This window comes from Lissotriton vulgaris, chromosome 6 (assembly GCF_964263255.1).
Source record: "Lissotriton vulgaris chromosome 6, aLisVul1.2, whole genome shotgun sequence".
NCBI classification, from domain to species: Eukaryota; Metazoa; Chordata; class Amphibia; order Caudata; family Salamandridae; genus Lissotriton; species Lissotriton vulgaris.
Window position 1 is genome coordinate 1729237863 of NC_141694.1, and position 24998 is coordinate 1729262860.

At 47.5% G+C, this 24998-nt stretch overlaps 1 protein-coding gene across 2 annotated transcripts in view; it reads right to left on the reverse strand.

The window, feature by feature from the left end:
* The window catches only part of LOC147709380 (zinc transporter ZIP9-like), a 149413-nt gene that overhangs the window by 33432 nt on the left and 90983 nt on the right, over positions 1 to 24998 (reverse strand). For both annotated transcript variants that reach the window (XM_086927958.1, XM_086927959.1), the window contains exon 5: positions 4064 to 4149. In XM_086927958.1, coding sequence (XP_086784084.1) covers positions 4064 to 4149 — 86 coding nt within the window. The remainder of the gene's footprint in view (positions 1 to 4063; positions 4150 to 24998) is intronic.

A 24998-nucleotide genomic window follows, 5' to 3' on the forward strand; every position in this document is an offset into this window, starting at 1 on the left:
GGAGCACCCCGTAGCCAGTTCACTAATGGCGTCAGGTAGCGCCGCTCTGAAAGCCACTTCACTCCCCGGGGGCCGATAAATCAATAGGCCCGACAGGGTGAAGTTTGATGTAATAGCTACCTTGAACAATGCGCTTTCGCAACCCGGGATTTTTTGCCCATGCCACGTACAAGAATAGCAGGATTTAACAGCGAGAGCTATTCCTCCGCCTCTTGAAGCTCGGTTTAAGGTGAATACCGAGTATTCCGGCGGGAAGGCCAGATTGACAATGGCCGTGTCGACATCCTGCAGCCAGGTCTCTGTCACACAGAATAGGTCAGGAAATGTTGTCAAATATATTGTAGATGTAAAAGCAAACTGCTGCAGCTTCTTTGCTTCCAGTAATTTCCAAGCAACAATAAAAATGTTAAGATAACTCTCGTAATTAATGGGTCTGCTGGAGAGAGATAGGAGTTTTGTCTAGTGGAAGTTTTGACACATCACAAAGTAGTGCAGAGGGTTAATATGCCTGCTACAAAGAACGTGCATCATGCAGATCACAGAAGTGCATGCAATGTAGATAGTTCAGTGTGTTACTGCTTTTGTCACAGGGACCTAACATAGAACAGTAAAGGATGGTAGGGAATCTGTAGCGAAGGAGGTCCTTCGTGGTGCCAACAAACATTGTTGCACCAGGCGCCACCAGCGCTAAAGCCAGCCCTGGTACTAGGTCTAAAGTTTGAATCAAATAGGAATAAAAAGATGCAAAAACAATAGTTTCAAAGCAAAAAGGTTCAAAAGAAAGCAAGCGGTCCAAAAAACAAAAGCTTAGTGTGTAGGTTCTATCGAATGTATGACATCACAACGCATGCTTTTACATCGCATGCTTTTACATCGCAAGTTTTACAACGCATGCCTTTACAACGCATAGTGTTGAGGGGTGCTGGATAGTGAATAGTTTAATTTACTATTCCAACTCCAGTCCCCGTGGATAGTAGGGAAGGTGTTGGATAGTAAATTAAATCTATTTCCTATCCTAGAGAGCCCCCCAGCGCAATGCGTTGTAATGGTTTGCGTTGTAAAAGTTGCAATGTAAAAGCACTGCGTGGTAAAAGTTGCGTTGTAAAGGATGTTTCCCGTTCAATCAATCAAGGTTATGATTAGGTACAAGGTAAAGTTGCCAGGTTTAGGCCTAGTGTTAGAGCTAGGGTTAAAGTTTGAAATAGGGGGTGGGGCAGACGATCAGGACAGGACTAGAGAGTATGGGTTAATGTAATGGATAAGACAGCATGTGGCGGTAAACGTTAGTGTACCTTATAGAGTGAGGGAGCACCTGTAAAAAGACTTCTTATTTTTCGAGAAGTTAAAATAAAATCAAACCTTTGGCTTTCAAACTGGCTACTGATTACAAAGACAATATTGAGGATATAACCTTATGACTTTTTGATTCAAACTTTTGAGTTTTCTAATTTTACATTTTGAACTTACAAACTATGGGCCAGATGTAGGTAAGTAACATTTACCGAATCTTAATTACCGAAAATTACCGAATTTTACCGATTCGGTAATTAAGATTCGGTAAATGTGAGGGGTTGGTATGTAGGGAATCCAGATGTTCCCTTTTACCGAATCGGTAAAATTCGGTATTTACCGATTCGGTAAATAACGAATCGGTAAAGCCTATTGATTCCTATGGGCTTCAAAGCCCATAGGAATCAATAGGCTTTACCGATTCGGTATTTACCGAATCGGTAAATACCGAATTTCACAAGGGTGCAGGGGGTGTCACTTTGACACCCCCTGGCACCCCCTAAACAGGCGTGGGTGCCATGTGGCAGGCATACCTGCCCTAAGGGCAGGTCTGCCTGTCACATGGCATAGGTGTGCATGCACACATGTGCATGCACACCGGAATCGGTATTTTACCATGGATTTGTTTTCCATGGTAAAATACCAATTCTGTAAGCCATGTGCAGGAGGTACATTGCCTACCTACATTGCATTTTCGGTAATTTTACCGAATCGGTAAATATTACCGAATCAGTAATTATTTTACCGATTCGGTACATATTACCGAATCGGTAAATTTACCGATTCGGTAATGATACCGATTCGGTAAAATTACCGAAAATGTGCCCCTACATCTCAATAGCCCTTTACCGATCGGAAACGGCCGAAAATCGGTATTTTCGGCCGATTCCGATCGGTAAAGGGCTACCTACATCTGGCCCCTAGTTCCTCTCCACCACTGTAGTCCAGAATCCTGTGATATCGCTGCAATTGCAAATCAGGTGCACATGTTCCCCTCTTGCCTAGAAACCCTAATACAATCACCTTGTTTAGTGCCGTCAATGTGTTGAAAAATGACTTGGGAGTACATAAACTGTACACAGATACCTAAACCTGGGGAATGTGGGTTGGTTAGATTAGGAATCCCCCTTTTCAATCTTAATATCTTTATTTCACTTTAAATGAGTAACACTGCCATCAGTAATGACACACGGGCAACTATTGCTGCGCTGCGGGGCTGATTTCCATGCGCATCTTCCAGTAGAGACGCTAGCTGGTGCTCCGCGCCCAGGGTCACCTGCTCTCAGCATGATCCCAGCACAGACTAGCATTTGAGGCCAGGTGACCAGTCAGTATTATGCAGATGATCTGAGATGCCCAAAGCATCACACACAGCATTACTGGACACAGTGAAACTAGTATCCTTGAGGCTTAGTTTGAAGAGTATTTGATGAGGTGCTTGTGGTCCTGATGAAGATGAGGGATCCTTGGCGACTATCACCCTACTGAAACATGTCAGTCTCTTTGCAGAGCTCGACGACATGCTCTGCTTGCTTTTAATCATGCAAAAAACAAGTTGTCTTATTATTATAATTGTTGGCCTGTGGTCCAGATAGAATTGTAATCGTTTACCTCTATGGCTGTCATATCAACCTATCACAGAGGTTCTTTGTAGGGGTTGAATATTAGAAGATTAGGACTGAAAAGGTGGGCGACACTCTAACATCAAAGAACAATCCTTCCATCTCTAATCATTCTAGTTTGGGTGGCTCAATGAGTAGACAGAAGCAGTATTTATAGAGGCTATGTCTGTGAGGGTTTTACAGAAACCCAGAGCTGCTTCTGGCAGTATGCAGCCAGTCATTATACTGTTCGACGCGTCAGCATTGAGGGCACCAGGTACAGCACCACTTAGAGTAGTCTGGCCCCAATGTTCTCCTCCTTGGAACTGAATAGTTACACGAATACACCACGTTTCAAAGGAACAATTATAATACAGACATCTGTACACCCTAGAAACACAGCAGGTGAAAAAAGCTGTGAACGTGACATAGAGGAAAAACAGGAGCCACCCTGAAGGTAGACACTGAGGCATGAAAATAAGAATCTGGTGTCTGCTACATGTCAGTTCCTCTGCTCCTCAGTCCTTCCTTTATTCATTCATCTGTGATTGCCACGCCGAGGAGCCAAACGTGTTTAGCAACTCATTTAAACAGTTAATTTAAATACATTTCATGCCTTGCCACTTAAGTTGCTGAGAGCCAACACCTACTACAACGCCACACCCATTCCCCACCCAATCCACACTTAAATGTGGATTACCTGCACAGTTGATACATATTCTGCATTAGTGCATCAGAGCCTCTAAAATTCAGATATTTATACTCCCAGCCTTTCTGAAAACCGCATGACTAGTCTTTCGACAACATTTACTAATACATTCAAATGTTCCATTCATGCCAATGTACACCACGGTCAAATGCGCTCATGGTTTGTGTTTGCCAGACTCAGAACCTTAAGGCCAATATGACCTGGGTAGGCATGCCAGAATGTTTGAGAAGCTCAAACAAATGACCTCCTTCCTTTGTTTGAGTGTTCCAACAGGGATGCATGCATGACCTGCCTCAATGAAATGTTGGTTCAAGGAAGAAAAACAATGTCTTTTCTGCGAGTACTTTGAGTAAAAAATAGTATGTTTGAATAACGTTAAAGCACAATAAGGAAACAAACCTCTGAGCTCCAATGTGGACACCCTGGGACTGAAAGGGCTATAAGTAGGCATGATGAAGCATACCTTATGCAGGATGACTGCGAAGAAGACGATGACTTGCACTGAAACTTGTGATGTGGACACGGCGGCTCCAAGAGCGACACCATCCGCTGTGGAGGACAAGACAAGACTTAGCGGAAGACACAACAAAGGCATTCTTTCCAAATCCAGAGCATGTCTTCAGGATTCAAGGATACCTCTAAGGGTCATACATACTCACTGTAACTTGAGGTAATAGAGGACAGGTGTTCAAACCCTTCAAACATTTCACGTACAGTTTACATTGTGCATACAGTTACTGCCAGAAAGTGATGGTGAATCTGATGATCAGATCGTCGTGCAAAAATGGCAAAGCTTTGCAAAGATGTCCAGCTAACTACACAAAGTAGCAAAATATATCACCCTCACAAACTTTTAGATAAAAGTTCACAAGAAAAATGGTTTTACAGGAGCTCTTGTCCATAAACATATTTCTTTGCACAAAATCTCACCATTAAAAATTAGGTACTGAAGATTTTCTTTTTTTTAAAAAAAAACTCTTTATGACAATAGGGAATGGCAGACACCTGGCTACGCAGTTTTAGAAGAATATTCAAATACACACTAAGTGTTGAAACACTAGGTTGAAGTATACCCATTTCAATGTTCTAATTAGCCATTTCTCTACCATTGAAATGTAGGAAAATATTTTGAGGTGAGTCTAGGCCTTGTGCTCGTTGCATGCCGCTAGATGCAGTTTTTTCCACATGGTTTGGGCTTTCTCCAAATTAGTGCATAGCGGCCTGAAATAACTCAGTATTTAGGGGGGACTCTAGACAGAGAGCTTAAATGTAACCTTGAGGTTTGTCTGTTGGGTGCATTCCCTAGTTCCAAACCTAAAAAAGTGGGAAATAGATTACTAGATTTAGCATTTGCATTGGCCAAAGATCTGGTGGCAATCACGTGGAAGACAAGAAATGGTCCAATGGATGGTTGGTGGAAAAAGGCTGTGTAATTATGGACTATGGCAGAGGAAGAGGCTTTGAGGCGAGAAGATGCATGCGGACTGCGTAAATGCTCATTTTCAGATTTGTGGGGTGAAGTGATACAGAGTTTTGCCACATAAGGCCAGAACATGTGGAATCTGTATCAATTGAGTAAAATAAAACAACCTGAAATTTTTTGTTATATATTTTTAAGGCATATTAGAGAAGGCTCCATATGCTGAAGCATAGGCCCAATTTATTGAGGGATAGCTCTGCCTCACCCACTGGATTAACTGCATGATTTGTAGATTCAGTAAAAAAAGGATTCCTTACTGGCTCGCTTTTTAAAGTTTTTGTTGGATTTTTTTAATGAAATAATATTGATTTGTGAAAACTGGCAGCAGGTTATTACATTTAATTGTACTTCTGTTCTGAACCGCCACTTTCCACCCCTGCATCTTTAGCATGGTGTAGTTTTTAACACAGCTTTATAATTTTCGCGAAAATTCCTATAAACTATTTTTATATCTGGTATGGGTAAAACACCAAGTTCACTCAAGAGAGCTAATAGATATTTTCAGTAATCTCTATAAAAGAACAATGGCTCACCCAGTTGAACCACAGGGGTCTTTAACTTGTGTAGGTGATGAAGTTAATCTAGTGCTTCTGTCAAATGCATAGACCTACATGCACTCTGATGCCAAAGCCAGTACAAGCTCTTATGGACCAGCATCGTTACAGGCGGGTTCATTAGCGGTTCCTGTGCAACTGTCCTTCCGACATTTAGGAAAGCCGCACCCATGGCTACAGAATTAGGGTGCATACTATAATGGGTCATTATCATCAACAAACTTTATTCGATCTAAATTGAAAGCATAGATCATAAACGTATACATATTAAAAAAATATAAATATTCTTTCTTAAAGTTAGTAAAAGTTGTTGGGTAAAAGGACCAATTGCAGCATGGTTAATCTCTGTAATATATACAGTAGGTGCAGTAAGTGAACGAGCAATGTTCTTCGCCCATCCAGTTAATGATAAATAGATAAAATTGATTAGAAGTAAAACATTGTTCATGATCTTGAAAAGCATTATAAAATGACACAATTTATACGAATATTTTTGTCATATCAGGTCTAGCTTTCATATTATCTTTACAAGAGAAAACTCAGGTGAGAAAATGGCTGAGGTTTACACAGTTCTCCCTTAAAGAAGTTTCCTACGCATGCGGACCCACAAAAATGATGCTACACGGAAACAGAAATGAGGGTCATTGAGCTTCTTCAGAAAAAACAAGTCAATACTTTTATAATGAAGACAGGTCCATCGGCATCTTTGAAAATATATGTTTATTTGTAATCCAACCCCGAGACACGCATTCGTCCCTTTGCTGCTGCCTCAACTGCGCCTGCTCTTCCCTTCGTTCTACACTCCAGAACTCAGAGAAGACCAAGGGCATGAGCATGGAATACAACTACGTCAACGTTGAACATTACGAGTTGCATAGTACGGAGTGTAACACACATATAAATATAACACATATCCCCTTCTCAAAATTAAAAAATATAATAAATAAATAAAACAGAACAATGCTAACTAACATAAGTATGCTAATAACACAAACAAAAAGTAAAAATGCTAATTGTAAAGTTTTATGAAGTCACATAATCACTAAACCAGGTTGGTTTAGAAATGATGTGCCCAGACAATCTTCTGACTCCCGGATTACGTGGAATAGATTCATTGGTTGGCACATCTTTGGAAATGTTAACAAAAGTAGATTTGGTTGTCACGTCTTTGGAAATGTTATCAGAACTAGACTTCACTTTAATAGGGACACTGGTATCATCCTTTTTTTTTTTTTTTTGAAAACCTTTATTGAACATTTGCAATCAAATACAGACAAGGGCCTACAACCCCCAGGGCTGGCCGCTAATCATAGGATCTCAATTCAAAAGCGTACCGGTTGCAAAGAGAAATCGATTTAAACACAGGATAGGAGGTTTTCATTTTTAAATAATAAGTAGAAGAGTCGGGTATCGCACAGTGTCCCGGATCACAAAGGAGGGCGAGCAGAGAAACAACGTGTTCTAAAGAAACTCGCTATCCAATGAGTTCACGAAGTTGAGACATGAGTCATCAGGATAAATTTGCACATTTTGTTCGCCGACTCCATCAGTACTGACCGCCCCAGGGCACCAATACCCCGAATAAACAAGGTGCAGGTGTAGAGACCAGGATGCAAGAAAGCCGAACCCACTACACTAACCCGAAAAAGAAAGGAAAAAAGGACAAGGAAAGAGAAGGAAGAGAAGAGGACATAGAACAAGAACAAAAAACGAACACCCATCCCCCCACCCCCCCACCCTGCACCCCTGCTGATGACTACGGCCACCCCCTTGCAGCGTGCCTGTCGCCCAATAATAGAACCCAAAATATAGAAGGGAGAGAGAAAGAAAAGGCAAAAGACCCTACTTGTGAGGGAAATCGGAGGAGGGCATGTTACTACGGACTCCCGGTCTCCTTCCCCCGTCATGACTAACCCTGCCCCGGACTCCGTTAGATCAACAAAGACACAGTCCCGTTAAACCTATGTGACAGTGAGAGACCAAAATAACAATCTCAACCCTGGCCCCGTCTATCAAGTGCACAAAAGTCATTGGTTAAAGAAAGCCACGTCCACAAAGCTGAAAAAAGTGCGGCAGTTCTCAATATGGATGATTGGTGACAATGGCGCCCCTCCCCGTCTCCGAAGCCAAGTTGTAGCCCATCCGCCATCTTGAGAGACCGACAGGGGAGGGGAGTCAACAAGGCTCAAAACAGCAAAGGATAAAAAGTAGACAAATCCAGAATGGGGATATCTTGCAAATGTTCCAGGGGATACACAGTCGAGGGTTTCAACGGCTCCATGGGCGATCGGGCACAGTACAGTCAGGTAGCTCTAGTATAGTAGGAGCAAACTCCGCTTCCAGCGCCGAGTCAAGACAAGTCTCCGAGAAAGATATTAAAATGCAGGCTGAGTGCCGGGGTGTGGGTATCAAGTCAGGGTCCGCTCTCAGAACTGTGAGGCCATCAGTCGCAGACAACAAACTGCAAGTCCGGACTGCAATGGTTCCCCTGAGTGCCATGAGTGCCTCCAGCACCGTTCGCAATGACGGGCCATGTCTAGCCTGCTCCGCTAGCTGCATTTCTTCCTCCAGCATGGTAATCCCCATGGAGTGGCGCCTTCTACGGGGCAAAATTAGACGGAGCAGGAGTAAGCCATGAGGGACTGAAGTTTAGCAATCAATAATACGCAGCGAGGCACCGATCCGGGAGGATCGACGAGCGATTGCCGAACCCCCGGTCAGGGACCCCCGCGACACATCACTGTGCGTCACTCGTCTCCTCACTATTGAAACACCAGGCAGTCAGCAGTAGCATACCAATCAAAAGTCCGAATGTTCCGGAGAGCGGACCCTACCACATTCGGCAGTCCGTTGTTGTTCAACTCGGACCCGGCAGAGCTTGCACTCGAGACCCCGGCGTCCCCGCTGGGTTAGGCCTCACACAACCATCGACGTGTCTCCGCTCCACGACTGCAGAGAGACTCCGGGACTGCACCACCAGAAAGCAGGTCAGATCACACACACGGATCCGGTGCGGGAAATCAGGATAGTCAACAGGATAACAGACCGAAAGAAGGAGGTCGGCGGAGCCGGGAGACTATGTGGCCATCTTGGTTGGTGACGTAGCTCCTCCCCCCACTGGTATCATCCTTGTTGCCTAACCAGATGTTGCGAAAGACAAGGTAATACGACATTGATTAAAATTATGCTGCCTTAAAAGGGGTAAAATGTATCTTTATCTCTGTTTCTAATAATATTGACAGAAGAAGAAAAGTTGAAGATCTCATTGCACTGATAGGTTATCACATGGGCATGGTGTCAATTCACTAAAAGAGTACTTTTTGGCTGGGAAGCCCAACATCAAAGGGATTAAGTTGGTACAAAACCCTAAAAGGATAAACCTATGTTGCAAATTTCTTACGCCTTCCTAATACAAATATTTGTCCTCCACTGCCGTTTTTACACAATAGTTTCCCCTCCTTACATAGGCTGCCTTTGCTAGAAACAGGGCCTTGAGTCTATTTTTTGGGAATTTGCAACAGGAACTCGGGTTTGTGTACAATTCATGTAGGCCTAAGCGAGTGCAATGTAGATTAAGCGTAATGTAACCATTTTTTTTTTTTTTGTGCCTGGTCCAATGACAGACAATTTTGTATTATGGCCTGGCTAAGATCCACTGTATTTCTGTTCCAGATTGAGTGCCACAGCATGTTCGAGGCAAGTCTCACTATGTCCATTATGTGGGGTAAGCCCAGTTTTAGGCAACAGACATAATTGGAGAATGAGACAAGGAGAGAAGCTATCCTCTTCAAGAAGCCATCCTCGATCTTCTCGAGGGAGTCTATTGGTACCCACAACCCTGCCCCATATGTTGTGTCCGAACATGTTTTTGGCAGTATAAATCTTTTTTATTGTCACTATAGTTTTTGAACCCAGTTTCTTGATGAAACTAGAAACTGCAACCAAAGTTCTTTCCATTGTCAGTGCCCTGCGACCCACCATGTGTGACCAAGTTTGTTTACTGTCTCCACTGCAGCTAATTTCCTATTCCCAATATAAAATGATGGCAACATATTGTGAAGGGGTACTCCTGACACCATGATAAAATATTTAGACTCATTAACCTTTATGTCCAGGATGACTTAAAACATACATAGGCATCTATTAGGCGTTGGAGCCCTATTCCAGTCCTGGCTATTAAGACAGCATTGTCCGCATAAGCCAGTCTCAATAGTAGTGCTGAGGGGAAATATGGAATGTCTACTGTGGAACCTATTAAGGCGGCTTCCACATCATTTGTGTATAACAAGAACAAAAATGGGGCAAGAACACAGCCTTGTCTGACTCCTCTCATGATTTGAAAGGGACTTGTACATTCCCCATCCATTCCATAGCGAACACACGCAGACGACTGCAAATATATTTCACGGATTAGATTAATCAGCTGGGGATCAATGCCCATCTCTGACATTATAGCCCATAACTTTACATGCCTTACACAGTCAAAAGCTGCCGTTAGGTCCATAAATCTGCCCTCCGTTTGCTGTGGTATAGTTAGAGAATGTCAAACTCAGGTTCAGGCATTGATCAATCGTGCCTCTGCCCTTCTGAAAGCCATACTGGGTTGGTATCAGGATGTTTTTTTCCCTCGCTTAGTCCTCATGTCTATTCAGTAGGACACGCCCCAACAGTTTGGCAGTACAGTCTAAAAAGGGAGATAGGACGATAATTCTGGAGGTTGGATTTATAACCCTATTTGTGCATTCGGACGAAAATGCTCATTTTCCATGATGGGGTGGTCCCTTCTTTGAAATTTCGTTAAATATAATGGTTAATAATGGGGCCCACAGCTCTTGGTATTCTGAAAAGAAATCAACGGGAACCCCATCTGGACCTGGTGCTTTAGCACAACTACACTTGGCTAGTGAAATTCTCACTTCATCCAGGTTAAAAATCACAGGGTCGCCGAAAAACGGAAAACATTAAAGACAGGCCCGTTAAAAAATGTAATCCAAACGTCAGTCATACCAAGTTAAAACCGCCCGGGAGTCATCGATAAAATGGAACTTACCGAATAAAAATACTTTCAAGTCCTTCAGGAAATCGAAGGGAAATGCTACAATTCAAAATATGGTGCCATGTATTTTGAAGCTGGCGTTAGGCGTTAGCATAGGTGAGATCAGTCAGCTCCCACCAAGGTGTCAAGATTATCATCACATTGTGACCCCACTGCTGGTTTTTTGCTGTTTTATTTGGCAGGGATATTCCTCATTGTATGTGAAAGTGAAAGTTATTTGTTGAGAAACCTCTCGACTGGCAAACCTTAGTCATCCAATATCAATCTTTCAGACTCGATGGCCATTCTTCTAGGTGTAAGATTCTAAAAGATAAGTTGCACGCAAGGTATAGCTCATCAAATGTTTCTCGCAGTATCCTTTGACCCCTTCCGCAAAGTCCACTAGTCAAAAAAGAAAACTGTAAAGAAAATTACAATATAACACATATAACCAAAGCTGATGCAAGAGAGAAAGGAATATATTACTCTTAAAATGATGCAAACAGAAGTGGCTGCAGCCCTAGTCCAAGTTCTCTGGCACTGAGTTGGCTCATATAGGGAGATGATGGTGGTGGTATGAAGGAGATGCGGGGGACAATATGCCTGTCGTGTGCATTGTATATCAACATTAACACTCATATGTAGGTTCTTATAATTGTCATTCTTCAGAGATGTCCCAACTATATTGGAATCTGTAGATCAAAAATGTAGTAACAATAGTGACTGGAAATACTCATAACAGCCGAAAAATGTTCTCACCTGCTTTCGGTTTCAAACAATATTTCAGTGTGTTTACTTTCTATAAGCTAGGGTATTCCTATATGACCTTTCATAGGAAGAATACATCTGTGAATCTCCTCTGCTTTTTTTGTATTTGCCAAATTGCCACCACAAAAAGCACTGCTCTCATTGTCTGTTGCTCCTCACTTTTCGTCATCATTCTGTACATATTTTGATAACCAAAGGTATACGTTATATAGGTTGTGCGACTTAGCATAACACCCACCAAAATAAATAAGCATTGACAAAGACAATAGAGCTCTCCTTTTGGCTTTGCCAATGCTTTTTGTCGTTGATGTTCAGTCCTGGCAAAAAGAAAAAAATTAGTTATTGACAATAATAAATAGCAATGTCAAATGTAAAAGAGGGGGCGCTAGAGGGCGCACTGCGGAATGGCTGGCTAGTGTGTCAGCTCCGCCGGACGGGTGCGAAACTAGCGACTTTTCACCCTTCTAAACCGCTGCTACCGCCGAGACACGGATAGTATCCAGCGTCGGAACATACAACTGACTCCGTTATGGCAAGTTTATGAAGGAATAAGGACCGCAAACTGATATTTTCGCGGAAAGAAGCAACATCGCCGGCACTGACTCCAAAATGGCCGCGACCGGCGCCAGTCGACATCGGGATTGAAAGCAGAGCGGGCGATGGTACGAGTACATGAACACCGGGGACGCAAAGGATTCAAGGCACTGGTCCCTCTACGAGGCCATCAAGCAGCGGGAGACGGCTACCACAACGAAACACATGGTATATCGCTGTGCGTTCCAGCGGTGACAAAATGGCGGACGCGCTGGAACGCATATGAACTGTGGCAACGGCCGTCCGCAGAGTGGGAGAAACAGTTAGTCTCTGCCCGAATAAGTGGAAGCGGACACTGCCGGAGACACCAGCAAGAAAAGCGCACTTTGCGATCCCCGACACGGTATGCCAGCAGATCTGACTGAACGAGGAGGCAACTGATGCACGCTTGAACTGGAAAGGCGGCACACACCGGTGGCTGGCGAGGTCATCGGCGCCGAGGGGGAAATACGACTCCGGCGGCGCCGCGGCTGTCGAGGTCTCTGGTGGAGTGTCTGCTGCCGCAACGCAAAACGCATTCCCTCCCAGCGATAGGGGCCGATGACTAGACGTACCCCGAAGTGGGCAACCGCGACGCTAACACGTAGCACTGCTCCATCGGCCGCGACTCTATCAGTCGGCAGCCCGAGGACGAACGGACGCTCCTCGCCATTGCAGCCTAGGGACATGGGGAAGCCGGAGAAGCAGCAGACCAAGCTCCCCTTCGAAACGAAAAAACAACCTAAGAACACGGCAACAACCCCAGACGTGGAGGACGACGGAGGGGTGGCAGAAGGGTCGGCCATGGAATCGGTGCTACGGGCCATCCAGCAGAGCCTGCAGGAAATGAATGGCAAACTGGACAATGTAATGCAGAGGGTAGACAACATGGCAGCAAAAATCGAGAAACATGACGAGCGGATTGTTGAGGCGGAACAGAGGATTTCCAAGGTGGAGGATGAGCACAGAACCACATCGAAAGTGTGCGGGGGCCTGGAGAAAACGGTGGAGACCCTGCGAGCTAAGGTGGAGGACCAAGAGGCCAGGTCCAGGCGAAACAACATCCGAATATCGGGCCTGCCGGAATCCACCAACACTGGAAAAATGGAAACCTTTGTTGAAACGCTCCTAAAAGAGATTTTTGGCGCTGACAAATTATCTCCAGTGTTTTTGATTGAACGTGCACACCGCTCACTGGCACCCGTGCCGAAACCAGGAGCTGCCCCACGGATGATCATAGCCCGCGTGCTCAATTATAGAGACAGAGACACGGTGCTGCGGCTCGCCAGGGAAATGGGTAAAATCGCCTATCAGGGGAACACCTTGGAGTTCTATCCTGACCACACCATGGCGGTGCAACTGGCGCGGAAGGAGTTTGCTCCGGTGAAGAAGAAACTGCAAGACCTCGGACTGGAGTACGCCATGCTGTACCCTGCAAAACTTAAAATCACGAATATGGGGAAACCAGTTATCCTACAGACAGTGCAGGCTGCACATGACTTTATCAAAAAGCAGGGGAAGCGAAGGAAAGCTCAGGAACAAGATGCGTCGACGATTGATGTGGAATAACAGGAGGAACTGGAAACATTGCTTAGTTACTTTTCGAACTTTAAGAGAGCAGCGTGGGCCTGCCGGCGCCGAGACCTGACACGTGGAACTGCTGAATGGCGCGAAGATGGCGCCCGGTCTCGCCGGATGGCTGAGGACGCATCCGAAGGCAGGCCACACGCATCTTTCATAACGATATGCTTCAAGAAGGGCTTTCACGCAGTGAGTATCCCAAATCATAGCAGCATTCAGTGGGTGTGAGTCGGAACACCGAGCCCAGGTGGTGCGCTTAAACCCCTAACTGACATTTGTGTTCCTTGTACATTTGCCCCTTGAGCAAGACATTTGGGGACCATTGGCACGAACTGCTGCTGTACTAGGTGCTGGACCACGATGAATGTTGTTGATCTAATTTGTACTGCGTTCTACTATTGTCTCACTTGGGCGGTTGGAGGGGGAGGGGATGAATAGTATGACCATTACACAGGAGATGTCGTAAGCATCTGTCCACTATGTGGATGGAGATGTGTGAACCTGTCGACACCCCCAGGCGGGTGCGCCCCATTCTCAGGTTTAATGTATGTTTACAGTTTGATAAGGGATGGCTTTGGCAATGTTCGGGTGCTAAAGTGGGTGGGGGGTGGTTGGGTTCTCAAGGTTACTCGAGCTGCAAACTCTGTGTCTGAGAAGCATGGCGACCTCCTTCGCCATACGCTACTATGCAAGTGCTCCACTCCATGACTTCACGCAAATGTTGATTTTACTGTGCACACTGCGGGGTTTGATTAACGCCTCCTGCCTGATGCCGGAGGGGCGTCCACTGGGAACTAGAGTCATGACTGTCAATGTGAATGTCGAGAATTAGTACATTAAATTTCCTAACGTGGAATGTAAGAGGGCTGGGCAGCCCGAAAAAGATCAGGCAAATGTTCGCATATTTTGACAGACTACATGAAGACATAGTATTCTTGCAAGAAACGCACATGGCACGCACCGGCACATCCACCCTGGGAAATTGATGGGCGGAATCGGTGTCCAGCTCGAACTACTCGTCATACTCTAGAGGGGTCAGTATTCTGATACGAAAAGGGACACACTTTGCGATCACGAACATACATAGAGACACGGAGGGTAGAAGTGTTCTGGTGGCGGGTAATGTCAGAGGCCAGAGGATCCTGTTGGTGAACACTTATGGCCCCAACGTAGATGACCCGGGTTTTTTTTAGAAAGGTGTGGCAGGACATTGTGGATATGCAGATAGATCACATACTGTGGGGTGGCGATTTTAATGTGACACTGCAAGACGCACTTGATAGGGCCGCACACACCTCGGAACACCATAACAATGCACGACACATGTTGCTGGACGCTGTGGAGGATCTCCAACTAGTGGACATATGGAGGGCGGGTAATCCGGGAGTGACAGCTGCGACGCACATTAATGCAGCGAACAATAGCTGGTCCAGATTGGACTATTGGTTGGGAACACGGGAGGTGCTAACATGGGTTGCACACGTTAAACATATGCCAAGAACACTGTCAGATCACAATCCGGTGCTGCTACAGATTGTAGTCCCACAGTATGAGCCCCCGCCCTTCACCTGGCGCTTTAACGCGGCTGCGCTGCGGGACCCCTTGTATGTCACTTCAATACACACGGCGATAGTGGATTACTTTGCACTAAACTGCCCGACCACTGAAGATCCATGTCTCCTTTGGGAAGCCTTTAAGGCTACGATCAGGGGGGTCTTTATCAGTACGACCTCAGGTATCCTGAAGGATATCCGACAACAATTGCGCACACGAGAAGACGCCATACATAACCTGGAACAGGTATACACGAACATAGGTGACACTAAAGTGCTGGGGGAGATTCAGGTCCTCTTGGCGGAACATGGCAATTTCACGTTAGACGAACTTAAATATGTCACTAAACGGGCGACCGCAAGGCGATATGGGGAGGGGGGTAGGCCGGGCAAGGCACTTGCCGACAAAATATGCTCAGGGAGAACACCGCAGAATATAACATCCGTCTGTACCCCCGACGGGAAGGTTGTAGGTGACATTAAAGGGATCACAAAAGAATTCATGACACATTATGGTGCCCTATACACTGCGCGCCCCTCGCCCCCACAAGAAGACATGCTCGCCTATATGGAAGACATTGAGCTGGCGTGGCTGACAGATGGCCATAGGGAGTACCTTGCTTGGCCCGTTACGGTGGAGGAGGTCACAGATACTATTAAGCGGTTACCCAACAATAAGGCGCCGGGCCCAGATGGGTTCGTGACGGAATTCTATAAAGAGTTTGCGGACCTACTCGCCCCACATTTAGTTAGGCTGTACGGAGCGGCGCATGAGGCCCAGACTCTGCCGGACTCTATGAGGGAAGCATTGCTTATTGCGCTCCTCAAACCGGGCAAGGATGAGGACAAATGCGACTCCTATCGCCCCCTGTCCCTCTTGAACGTGGACACAAAAATAATCGCTAGTTTACTAGCGGACAGACTGAAGCCACTTATGCCCCTCTTAATACGGCCGGATCAATCCGGCTTCATACCGGATAGGGCTACCACACATAACACACGCACACTCTTTGCCCTGGCACATTATCTGGCTCCTGAAACGAAAGCTGTGGCAGTATTGTTAGATGCTGCTAAAGCGTTTGACACTATTGGCTGGCCCTTCATACAAGCGGTTTTGATACGAATGGGGTTCCCCCTAATGTTTTTGGGCTGGATCTCCATGCTCTACACGAACTTGTCTGCACGCATCAGAATAAACAGGTATATTTCGGAACCCATTTGCATATGCCGAGGCACCCGGCAGGGCTGCCCGCTCTCGCCGATGCTTTTCGCATTAATCTTGGAGCCACTGGCTTGTAAAATCAGACAGCACCATCATTACTCGGCAATACAGATGCCGACACGCCCAATACACATCTCACTATACGCTGACGACATGGTGTCATATGTCAAGAATCCGGAGCCTCACTTAAACCCGCTTTTATTATTTGGGCAACAGTCGGGGCTACAAATCAACTGGGACAAATCTCTTATCATACCCCTAACTGACAGCACGCACCCAACACCCCTAGATTACCCATTAGAATGGCAAGAGGAACCCACAAAATATCTAGGCGTCTGGTTCCACAGGGACCCTGAATTGGTTATACTCAGGAACTATGGGCGAGCTATAGCGTCCCTTGAAGTCAAAATTAAAAGATGGAATAAACTTCCTTTGTCCCTGGCAGATCGGGCCGCGATTGTAAAAATGGTGCTCCTGCCGAAATTCCTGTACTTGTTAATAACATACCAATTAAACCTCCGGCTGCAGTATTCCGCAATATTAACACACTGGTACTTACCTTGCTCTGGGCCGGAAAGCAGGCGAGAATGGACCTACACACTATGACACTGCCATATGCTAAGGGAGGTTTCAAGGTGCCGGATTTCTATCTGTATTACTTATGCGCTCAGGCGCAATTCGCGCACTACTGGCACCACGAGATACCCTTCTTAACGCACGTGGCTGTGGAAGCTGGGGACGCTGATCCGATACCGCTGGCGAACATACTAACACACAAACGCCCCAGACTCCATGACCGCGACATCAACCCCGTGAACACCACCACGGAAGCGTGGAGACTGATGGGAAAAGCGGCGGACGCTCTGCCACTGTACGCCCCTGCACTCCCACTGGCTCATCACCCTAACATTACAGTTACACAGGAAAAAGTTGGAATGGACCTGTTGAAATGGGCAGGCATAGAAACACTAGGCGACCTTTATGTAAATGGGGTTTTTCAGACATTGGACAACTTACAATATATCAAGAACCCGTCCTTACCCTTCAGCTTCAATTACTATAGGCTACAAAGGGCACTTAAGGAACACTATCCCACACACCCAGAGGAACCGAAACAGCTCGCGCCGTTACAACTCCTCCTCACCACACCCTCGGCCTCTCACATGGTGTCCAAACTGTATAAAAGCTTACAGGGTGCTATAGGAGATAACACAGATAAAGCCAGGGACAGGTGAAGTGCAGGCTTAGAGACACCACTGACTGATGAAGAATAGGAGGCTGCCTGCATGCTCACAAACATGTTAACGCCGAATGGTAATCTGAGAATCATCCACTATAAATACCTGCATCAGGTGTATTATACGCCGCATCGATTGTATAGATACGGGTTGAGGGAGGATTCGAAGTGCAGCAGATGTAAGCAAGACAATGCGGGTTTCATGCATCTGGCCTGGTATTGTCTCAGGGTGGCGGGTTACTGGGAACAGGTGATACGGGTGCTGAATGAAATGCTGGGTACATCACTGGAATGCGCCGCCAAAATTTGTTTATTGGGGATAGTACCGCAGCTGAGAGCGCGGAAGCGCAAATTCTGTGGTGTAGCGTTGCTGTTAGCTAAGCGGAGGGTCTCCCTACATTGGAACAGTGGGAAGGGCCCGGAGATTAAAAACTGGTTGGAAGACATGACGTATTGTCGTGACACACTGAACACATATGAAGAGGAGCTGCCGATTAGATCCCGGCCCAAGGACTATTGGGGGTTCTTACGGGACTATCTACTGGAGCATAGTGTGACTGGAGAAGAAACTGATCATGACTAGGGGAAGGTTATGGAGAGCACTTGTTTACTGGTAATAACAACAATGGGATGATGAGGAGGGGGGAGGATGCTGTGATTCGGAGTAATTGTAGCTGAAGGACACTTTATGTTAACTTGAGTATTGTTATGGGTACGTTACCCAGGGGTGAAAATACGTTTAAAAAAAGTAAGAACACTAGCAGGTGTGTAAGCGACTAAGGCACTTACTGATTGATCTGTGAATATCCAACACAACGCCGCCGGTCCGCTGGATGTCGGCTGATGGGCTGTGTACAACTGCGATCCTTTTCGGAAGAACGAGTCTGCAGCCGGCCTGTTGAGGTTGTAGGCGATACATGTGTAATGCTGTTTTATTTTGTATTAAGTGCAATAAACTTCTTACACCAAAAAAAAAAAAAAAAAAAATGTCAAATGTAAAAAAACTTTGGTGTGATGATGTATATAAAGCCAGTGGAGTGGTGTGGCTCACTGGTTAGAGGCAGCAGACCCGGAAGCAAAAGTCGGCCTGGGACCAGGGTTCAATTCCCGACGCGGCAGGGTCGTGGGCCAAGGTCAGCGGACTCGATAATTCTCGCCTCGGTGCCTACTCTAACCAGGGGTCCCACTCGGCAACTCTGGGCATTAGCTTGCCTAATCTCCACAATGGCCCCATCAACGCCAGGGATGCCTGGCTCCACCTTGAGACTCCCAGTAGGGACCTTCCCACAGAGAAAGCCAAGACGGGTTCCCCAGCGGTATACAGCGCCAGGACGCCGGCTGGCAACAGTGCGCTTTACAAGTAATACATTACATTTACATTTACATTAAAGCTGGGTCTGGTGGCTTAGAGGACCAATGCGTCCACTGTAAGGGCCTGTCTTCGATCTTATTGTCACAGGTTCAAATCCAGGTGGGTCCACTCAGCCTTTCATCCGTCTGAGGTCAATAAAATTAGTACTATTGAGTTGGGTAACAAACATCTGTTATTCAGCACCAAGATACCCTTGGGTGAACATGTGCTCTACAAACAGATATGTCATATTTATCATTACGCATTCACATACCTCGGTCATGACACTATAACGGCCCGGCATGATGATGTATAAACACATATGTTTCACTAAGCATACACGTGCATATGTTATAATGTGATAGTTATCTGGACTATGTTTTTTAATTTACTGTTCCAAAGATGGTGGGTGCCCATCTTAGAGAGCTAAATTAAACAAAATTAAATAAAAGGCGTGCTAAAGCCCTTTTAAAGAAAGGTGTGGCAAGGTAGCAAATTGTAGATTCTATATCAACCTAAAAAGTAAAAAATAAAAAAATACATGTAAAAAGTAAATAGGTAGGGTAGAAAGAAAGACCGAGGCTGGGTGGAGGAAGTGAACACCACTGACCAGTGGGGGCAGTAAGCAAGAAGGGGCAGCAGAGGGGAGGGGATATTATTAAACAAAAAAAGAGTTGAGCAGGACGGAGATGGGCAGGGATTGAGGAAGTATGGGGGTGTGGGTGAGCCACACACACAGTATGTTAACAGAGTGTGTAGAAAGGAGGAACCTGCACCTTTAGAGTGGAAGAGAGAAAGAAAACTATAATGCTGCCATAGAATGCTAAAAGTAAGCAGAGGTAAAATACAAGTCATCCAATTAAAAGGATAAATGAAGAAGAGATTTACATGGGAAGGACAAAGAGAAAAAAAGAAAGGGAAGTCATTGAATAAGAAGCAAGTGAATGAGATGGACAATAAAGCCAACCAATGATAAGCAATCGGCTGACCCAAACCCCATGTAAATAATGGTTACTGTTCGAAATAGGTCTTTTGACAACAGACACCTAAAGCTGTCTTCAGGATAGACCCTAAAAGATGAATTTATACATTAGCTTTCTGGACCATGCAGCTGCTAATATGAATATGTTACAGATATAAAAAAAAAGGACGTATTTTGAAATGCGCCTCATGCCACACTATATTTGTAGATAGCTAACTTTGCATTTAAATAGCTTAGTATTCATATAGGTTTTAAGAGGCCTTTGAAGCTAATTTGCAAGACAGGGGCGTTAAAGGCTGTTCAGCATTACAAAGGACAGATTTGAATAATGCTGAAAGAGCTGAGTCTAGGATCAGTGTGTTTGTAGCTGGAAACATAATACATCAAAGGTGCTACAGTAAAGGCCTGGGGAAGTCAGCTTGCATCCAGGGGAGACATGTTAGTGGAAAGAGAATAGCAAGGAAAACTACATTTTGGATACGTTGATTTATTTATGCAATATGAACGTTTCGAAGAGAAATGTTGTACACAAAGCAATAAGGGTAGACAGGTCAGATTGGATAGATAATACAAATCAGAATGGGTGATGGGGGTATTTTTTTAAGAATGCCTTGCTTCAACAAATTCATAATACTTACACAAGAAACAATACAAAATTGCAAATCAAATAATTACAATCTAAATACATTGAGTATGCAAACTTTCCTGATTGCATAATGTTAACTGTAGGTAGTTTTAAACTCGCTGAATAAAGAGCAAACCTAGATATTAGCAGGCAGTGCGCTCTAGCGGAGGGGTCTTAGACGGAAGAGAGATTGGAACATGGACAATGGTCAAGATGGGTTTTGTGCAACTAGCAGCATAGATTCTTGGTAGGGATGTAGAGAGTCAAAATTCCAGCGAGGTAGACAGTGGAAATAGTGCTGACCATTGTGAATACTATTGCCACTAGTTTGTAGTGTCCTGTTGTTTGTTGGGAGGTATTAGGCTTTGTATTGGGCGTGGCTTGGGCGCCGATGGTCGCCTGAGAGCTCGGCTCCGGGACTGAGCCCGTGATTATCCTGTAAATCGGAGGCTGCGGGGCACCCCAGACCCCGCATTCTGCTGAACGGCCCGACGGAGACCTGCCGGGGCCCTTGGCGCGGTCTGAACGAGGGGTGACCCGGCGGAAAATCGAAGTTTGCGGAGTTGCGGAGTGCGACCCAATATGGCGCCCGGACTTCATTGTCCCCCTGGCCGGATCTATTAGACTGGAGGGGCATCACCAGCGGCGGCACACCCCCGGCTCTGCCATCTCCCAGTGACCTGTGTTCTGGTTATCGGTCAGATTGGACTTTTTTAACAAGGATTGCACTCGGATGGGTGACTGGGCGGATGCCCACGCTATAGTGGATCCCGCACGCGGACGTCTGGAGTTCCCGGCGGTGGCCCCACTCACGACACCGCATTTAGCTACCTTTTCCTGGCCGACCCACTTCCATGGGAGGCGCAACCCTCTGGTGCCGCAAATCGTCCGGTGGAGTTGGTGACCCTCACCCCGGGACTTTATCGGCCGCGCGGGCCTGCCCGACCTGGCGGCGATTGTCTCCGCCTCCTCCTCGGTGCCCTCGGACGACGTGGTGGTGGCGCGAGCCGAAGCGGAGAAGATCCAACAGGCCCTGGAGACGGAGATCTCCGGCACTCGACTTGAGGCCCAGTAACCGGGAGAGTCATAACCGGAGCCTGCACTCGGAGACGCCTGTTCCTGGACCAGCACGGAGTGCGCCCGGCGACATGGGGAAACCTAGAGGAGCTAAGGGGACTACCCCAGCCGCCTCAGATTCGGAGACCCAGGACAAAGAGGAACGTGGGGACCCGGAGAGTTCTGGTGGTGCATCGATGCAACAGCAATTTGGCCGTGTCTTGGAGGCGATAGCGACCACCCGCTCGGCCCTCCAGCAGGACATTGCCCAGGTAGCGACGAGCCTAGGTCTCCTTAGAGCGGACCACGGCAAACTTTCGGACCGGGTCAAGGAAGTGGAGAGCTCGGTGAAAACCTTGGAGCCGGCGCAGCGAACCTTGGCTGCGACTATGAAGGATGCTTTATCCCGGATTACGGCCCTGGAGCAGAGAGCGGAGGATGCGGAAGGCCGCAACAGGAGGAACAACATCCGTGTGGTGGGCCTGCCGGAAAAGATTGAGGATGGCGACATGGTGGCATACTTGGAGGCCTGGCTCCGTGACACGGTGGCCCCGGAGGGTCTATCCTCCTTCTACACCCTGGAGCGTGCCCATAGAGTCCCGGCGAGGCCGCCGCAGCAGGGACGTGCCCCGAGACCAGTGGTGGCGCGGTTATTGCATTTTAGGGACAGAGACTTCATCCTCAATCCCGCCAGACATAATGGTCCATTCAAAGTGGCGAACAGCCAGGTGAACATCTTCCCGGATTACACCTACGAAACTCAACGCAGACGGTTTTCCTTCCTGGCGGTCAAGCGCGAGCTCAGGAGCGAGGGCATCCAGTACTCGCTCCTCTATCCTGCAAGGCTCCGCATAATTGTCGATGACAAAACTCAATTCTTTGATACCCCGGAGGATGTCTGTGCCTGGCTCGAACTTTATAGAGCAGGGAAAGATGGCTTCGGCTCCTCATCCCAGCAGGCGGCGGAGCCGGAGCAGAGACGGCGATCCAGGAGGATTCGGAGTCGCCGTGGCCGCTCGGGGGGGCCCTCAACTGCAGAGACATCGACGGAGCGGAGGGGAGTGCTGGAGGTGTTATCTGCGCTATCTGGCTCACGGGACGATGCCATTGAGGAGGAAGCAGACCCTGGTGACGAGGGGGCACCAACGGACTCCGAGGAATCGGTGACTGATAGCGTCCATACACCGGTGATCACACCGAAATCGGTGGAAGACCTTCTGGATGGACAAGGGTGATGGGGTGAGCTACTTCATTTTGGGAGGGGGCCCGGCAGGGGGGTGGCGGATGCCGACAATTGATGCTGTCTCCCGGGGCAGGGAGGGTGGGGTGCCCTGTTTTTGCCCCGAGGGTTTTTGGCACTGCTTTGGGCTTGCTTTAGTCCTGGTAGCCTGAGCGTCGAGGGCCCACTGCCTCCGCCCGGCCCGCACCTGGCCCTTAAAGCCTTCCTACGGTGGCGACCGCAGGATTAGTAGGGGTTAGTGGGTTGTTGGAGGGTATGGTTTGGATGGGAACTAGATGGTGCTATTTGGGTCCTGTTCTGGGGGGGGTGGATGGGGGTTTGGTTCATTCTTGGGTTGTTCAGTTTTGGTTGGGGAAAATGGCCGCCATCAGTGCTGGGATGATTGCTATCCTTTCTTTGTTGGGACCCAGATGGGGAGACTTTGCGAGAACGATATGGGACAATGGCTGATGTTGCTAATCTGTAATGTGTTACTTGGAACGTGCGGGGGCTTCATACTATGTCCAGGCGCCACAAAGTCCACGCTTATTTAGTGCGTAGGGGGGTACAAATGGCGCTGCTGCAGGAGACTCATCTGAACAAGGCGGAAGGGGCGGCGCTACAGCGTAGATGGAGGGGGCAGGTCTTTTGCACTTCGTACTCCGCGTATGCCAGAGGGGCGCTGATTTGGGTTAGAGCTGGGGTTCCCTTCCAGGTCACGAAAACAGTGATAGATCCAGAGGGGCGTTATGTGGCTATCTCGGGCACTTTGGGAGGGAGGGACTTAAACGTTTGCTGTGTGTGCGCTCCTAATATAGACCAGACTGCCTTCCTTTCCAGGTTATCGGGCTCGTTGGCCCACTTCTTCTCCGGGCCCCTTCTGCTCGGGGGAGATTTCAACTCAGTAGTGGATGTAGACACTGACCGCTCGCATCCACCCCTTCCCGATTCTCCGGTCCGTCGCATGGCTAAGGGTCGTAGGGACTGGCAGACCCACTGGGGTCTAACGGATATCTGGAGAGCGCACCACCCCACATCTAGGGACTATTCCTACTTTTCGAGCCTCCATGAGTTGCATGTTAGACTGGACGGATTTCTTGGCTCGCCCGAACTGGTTTCGGCAGCGGTCCGATCTGAATATTTGTCCAGAACCATATCAGACCATAACCCCCTCCTGCTGGACCTTCGTTGGTTCCCCGGGGCGCCTGCGGTGCCCACCTGGAAATTACGGCCCGAGATCCTTGAGGACAGTGTTTTCAGGGCGGACCTGGGTGATAAGGTCTCAGAGTACTTTGCGTCCAACGGTGGCACCGCGAGCACGAGAGCGTTAGAGTGGGACGCTTTTAAGGTGGTGGTGAGGGGTTACTGTATTTCTAAAAAGGTAGGCATGAGGCGAGTTATCCTCGCCGACCTAGATGCAGCGGACCGGAAACTCCGCGAGCTGGAAATTCGCCGCCCCGGGCGCCCTGAATTACAGGTACGCACGGCGGAGGCGAAGGAGGCGGTGGCGGCGGAAGTCGAACGGCTTCGCTGTTTTGACTACAAGGCCTATACGGTTCGGTCCATCGCAGAGGGGGATAGATCGAGCGCGTTGCTGGCATGGCTGGCCAACCCTACGCGTCAGTCCTCATTGACGACATCTATGCGCAAGGCAGACGGAACCGAGGTGTACACTCAACCTGAGATTCTGAGCTGCTACCGGCAATATTACGAACGGTTGTACCGCAGTCGCTCAGCCCGAGACCCTGACCTGCTCGATAATTATTTACGGCCACTGGAGCTCCGAACAGTGGAGCAGGACGTGGCGAAAGCCCTGGGGTCCGACATAGAACTAGGAGAGATCCGTAGCGCCATTAAAAGGATGGCGAGGAATAGGACCCCGGGCCTGGACGGCCTTCCTGTGGAGTTTTATGCAGCTTATGCTGACCTCCTAGCCCCTAGGTTATTGGTAGTCTACAGAGAGGCGAAGAGGCTCGGGCGACTCCCGAGCTCGATGTGCGAGGCGTTGGTGGTTCCACTCCTCAAACCCGGAAGGGACTCATCCGACCCGGGGTCTTACCGGCCCTTGTCAATGCTGACGGTTGACTATAAAATACTGAGCAGTATCTTGGCCTCGAGGCTGCTGGGACACATGAGCTCCCTGGTGCATGAGGACCAAGCTG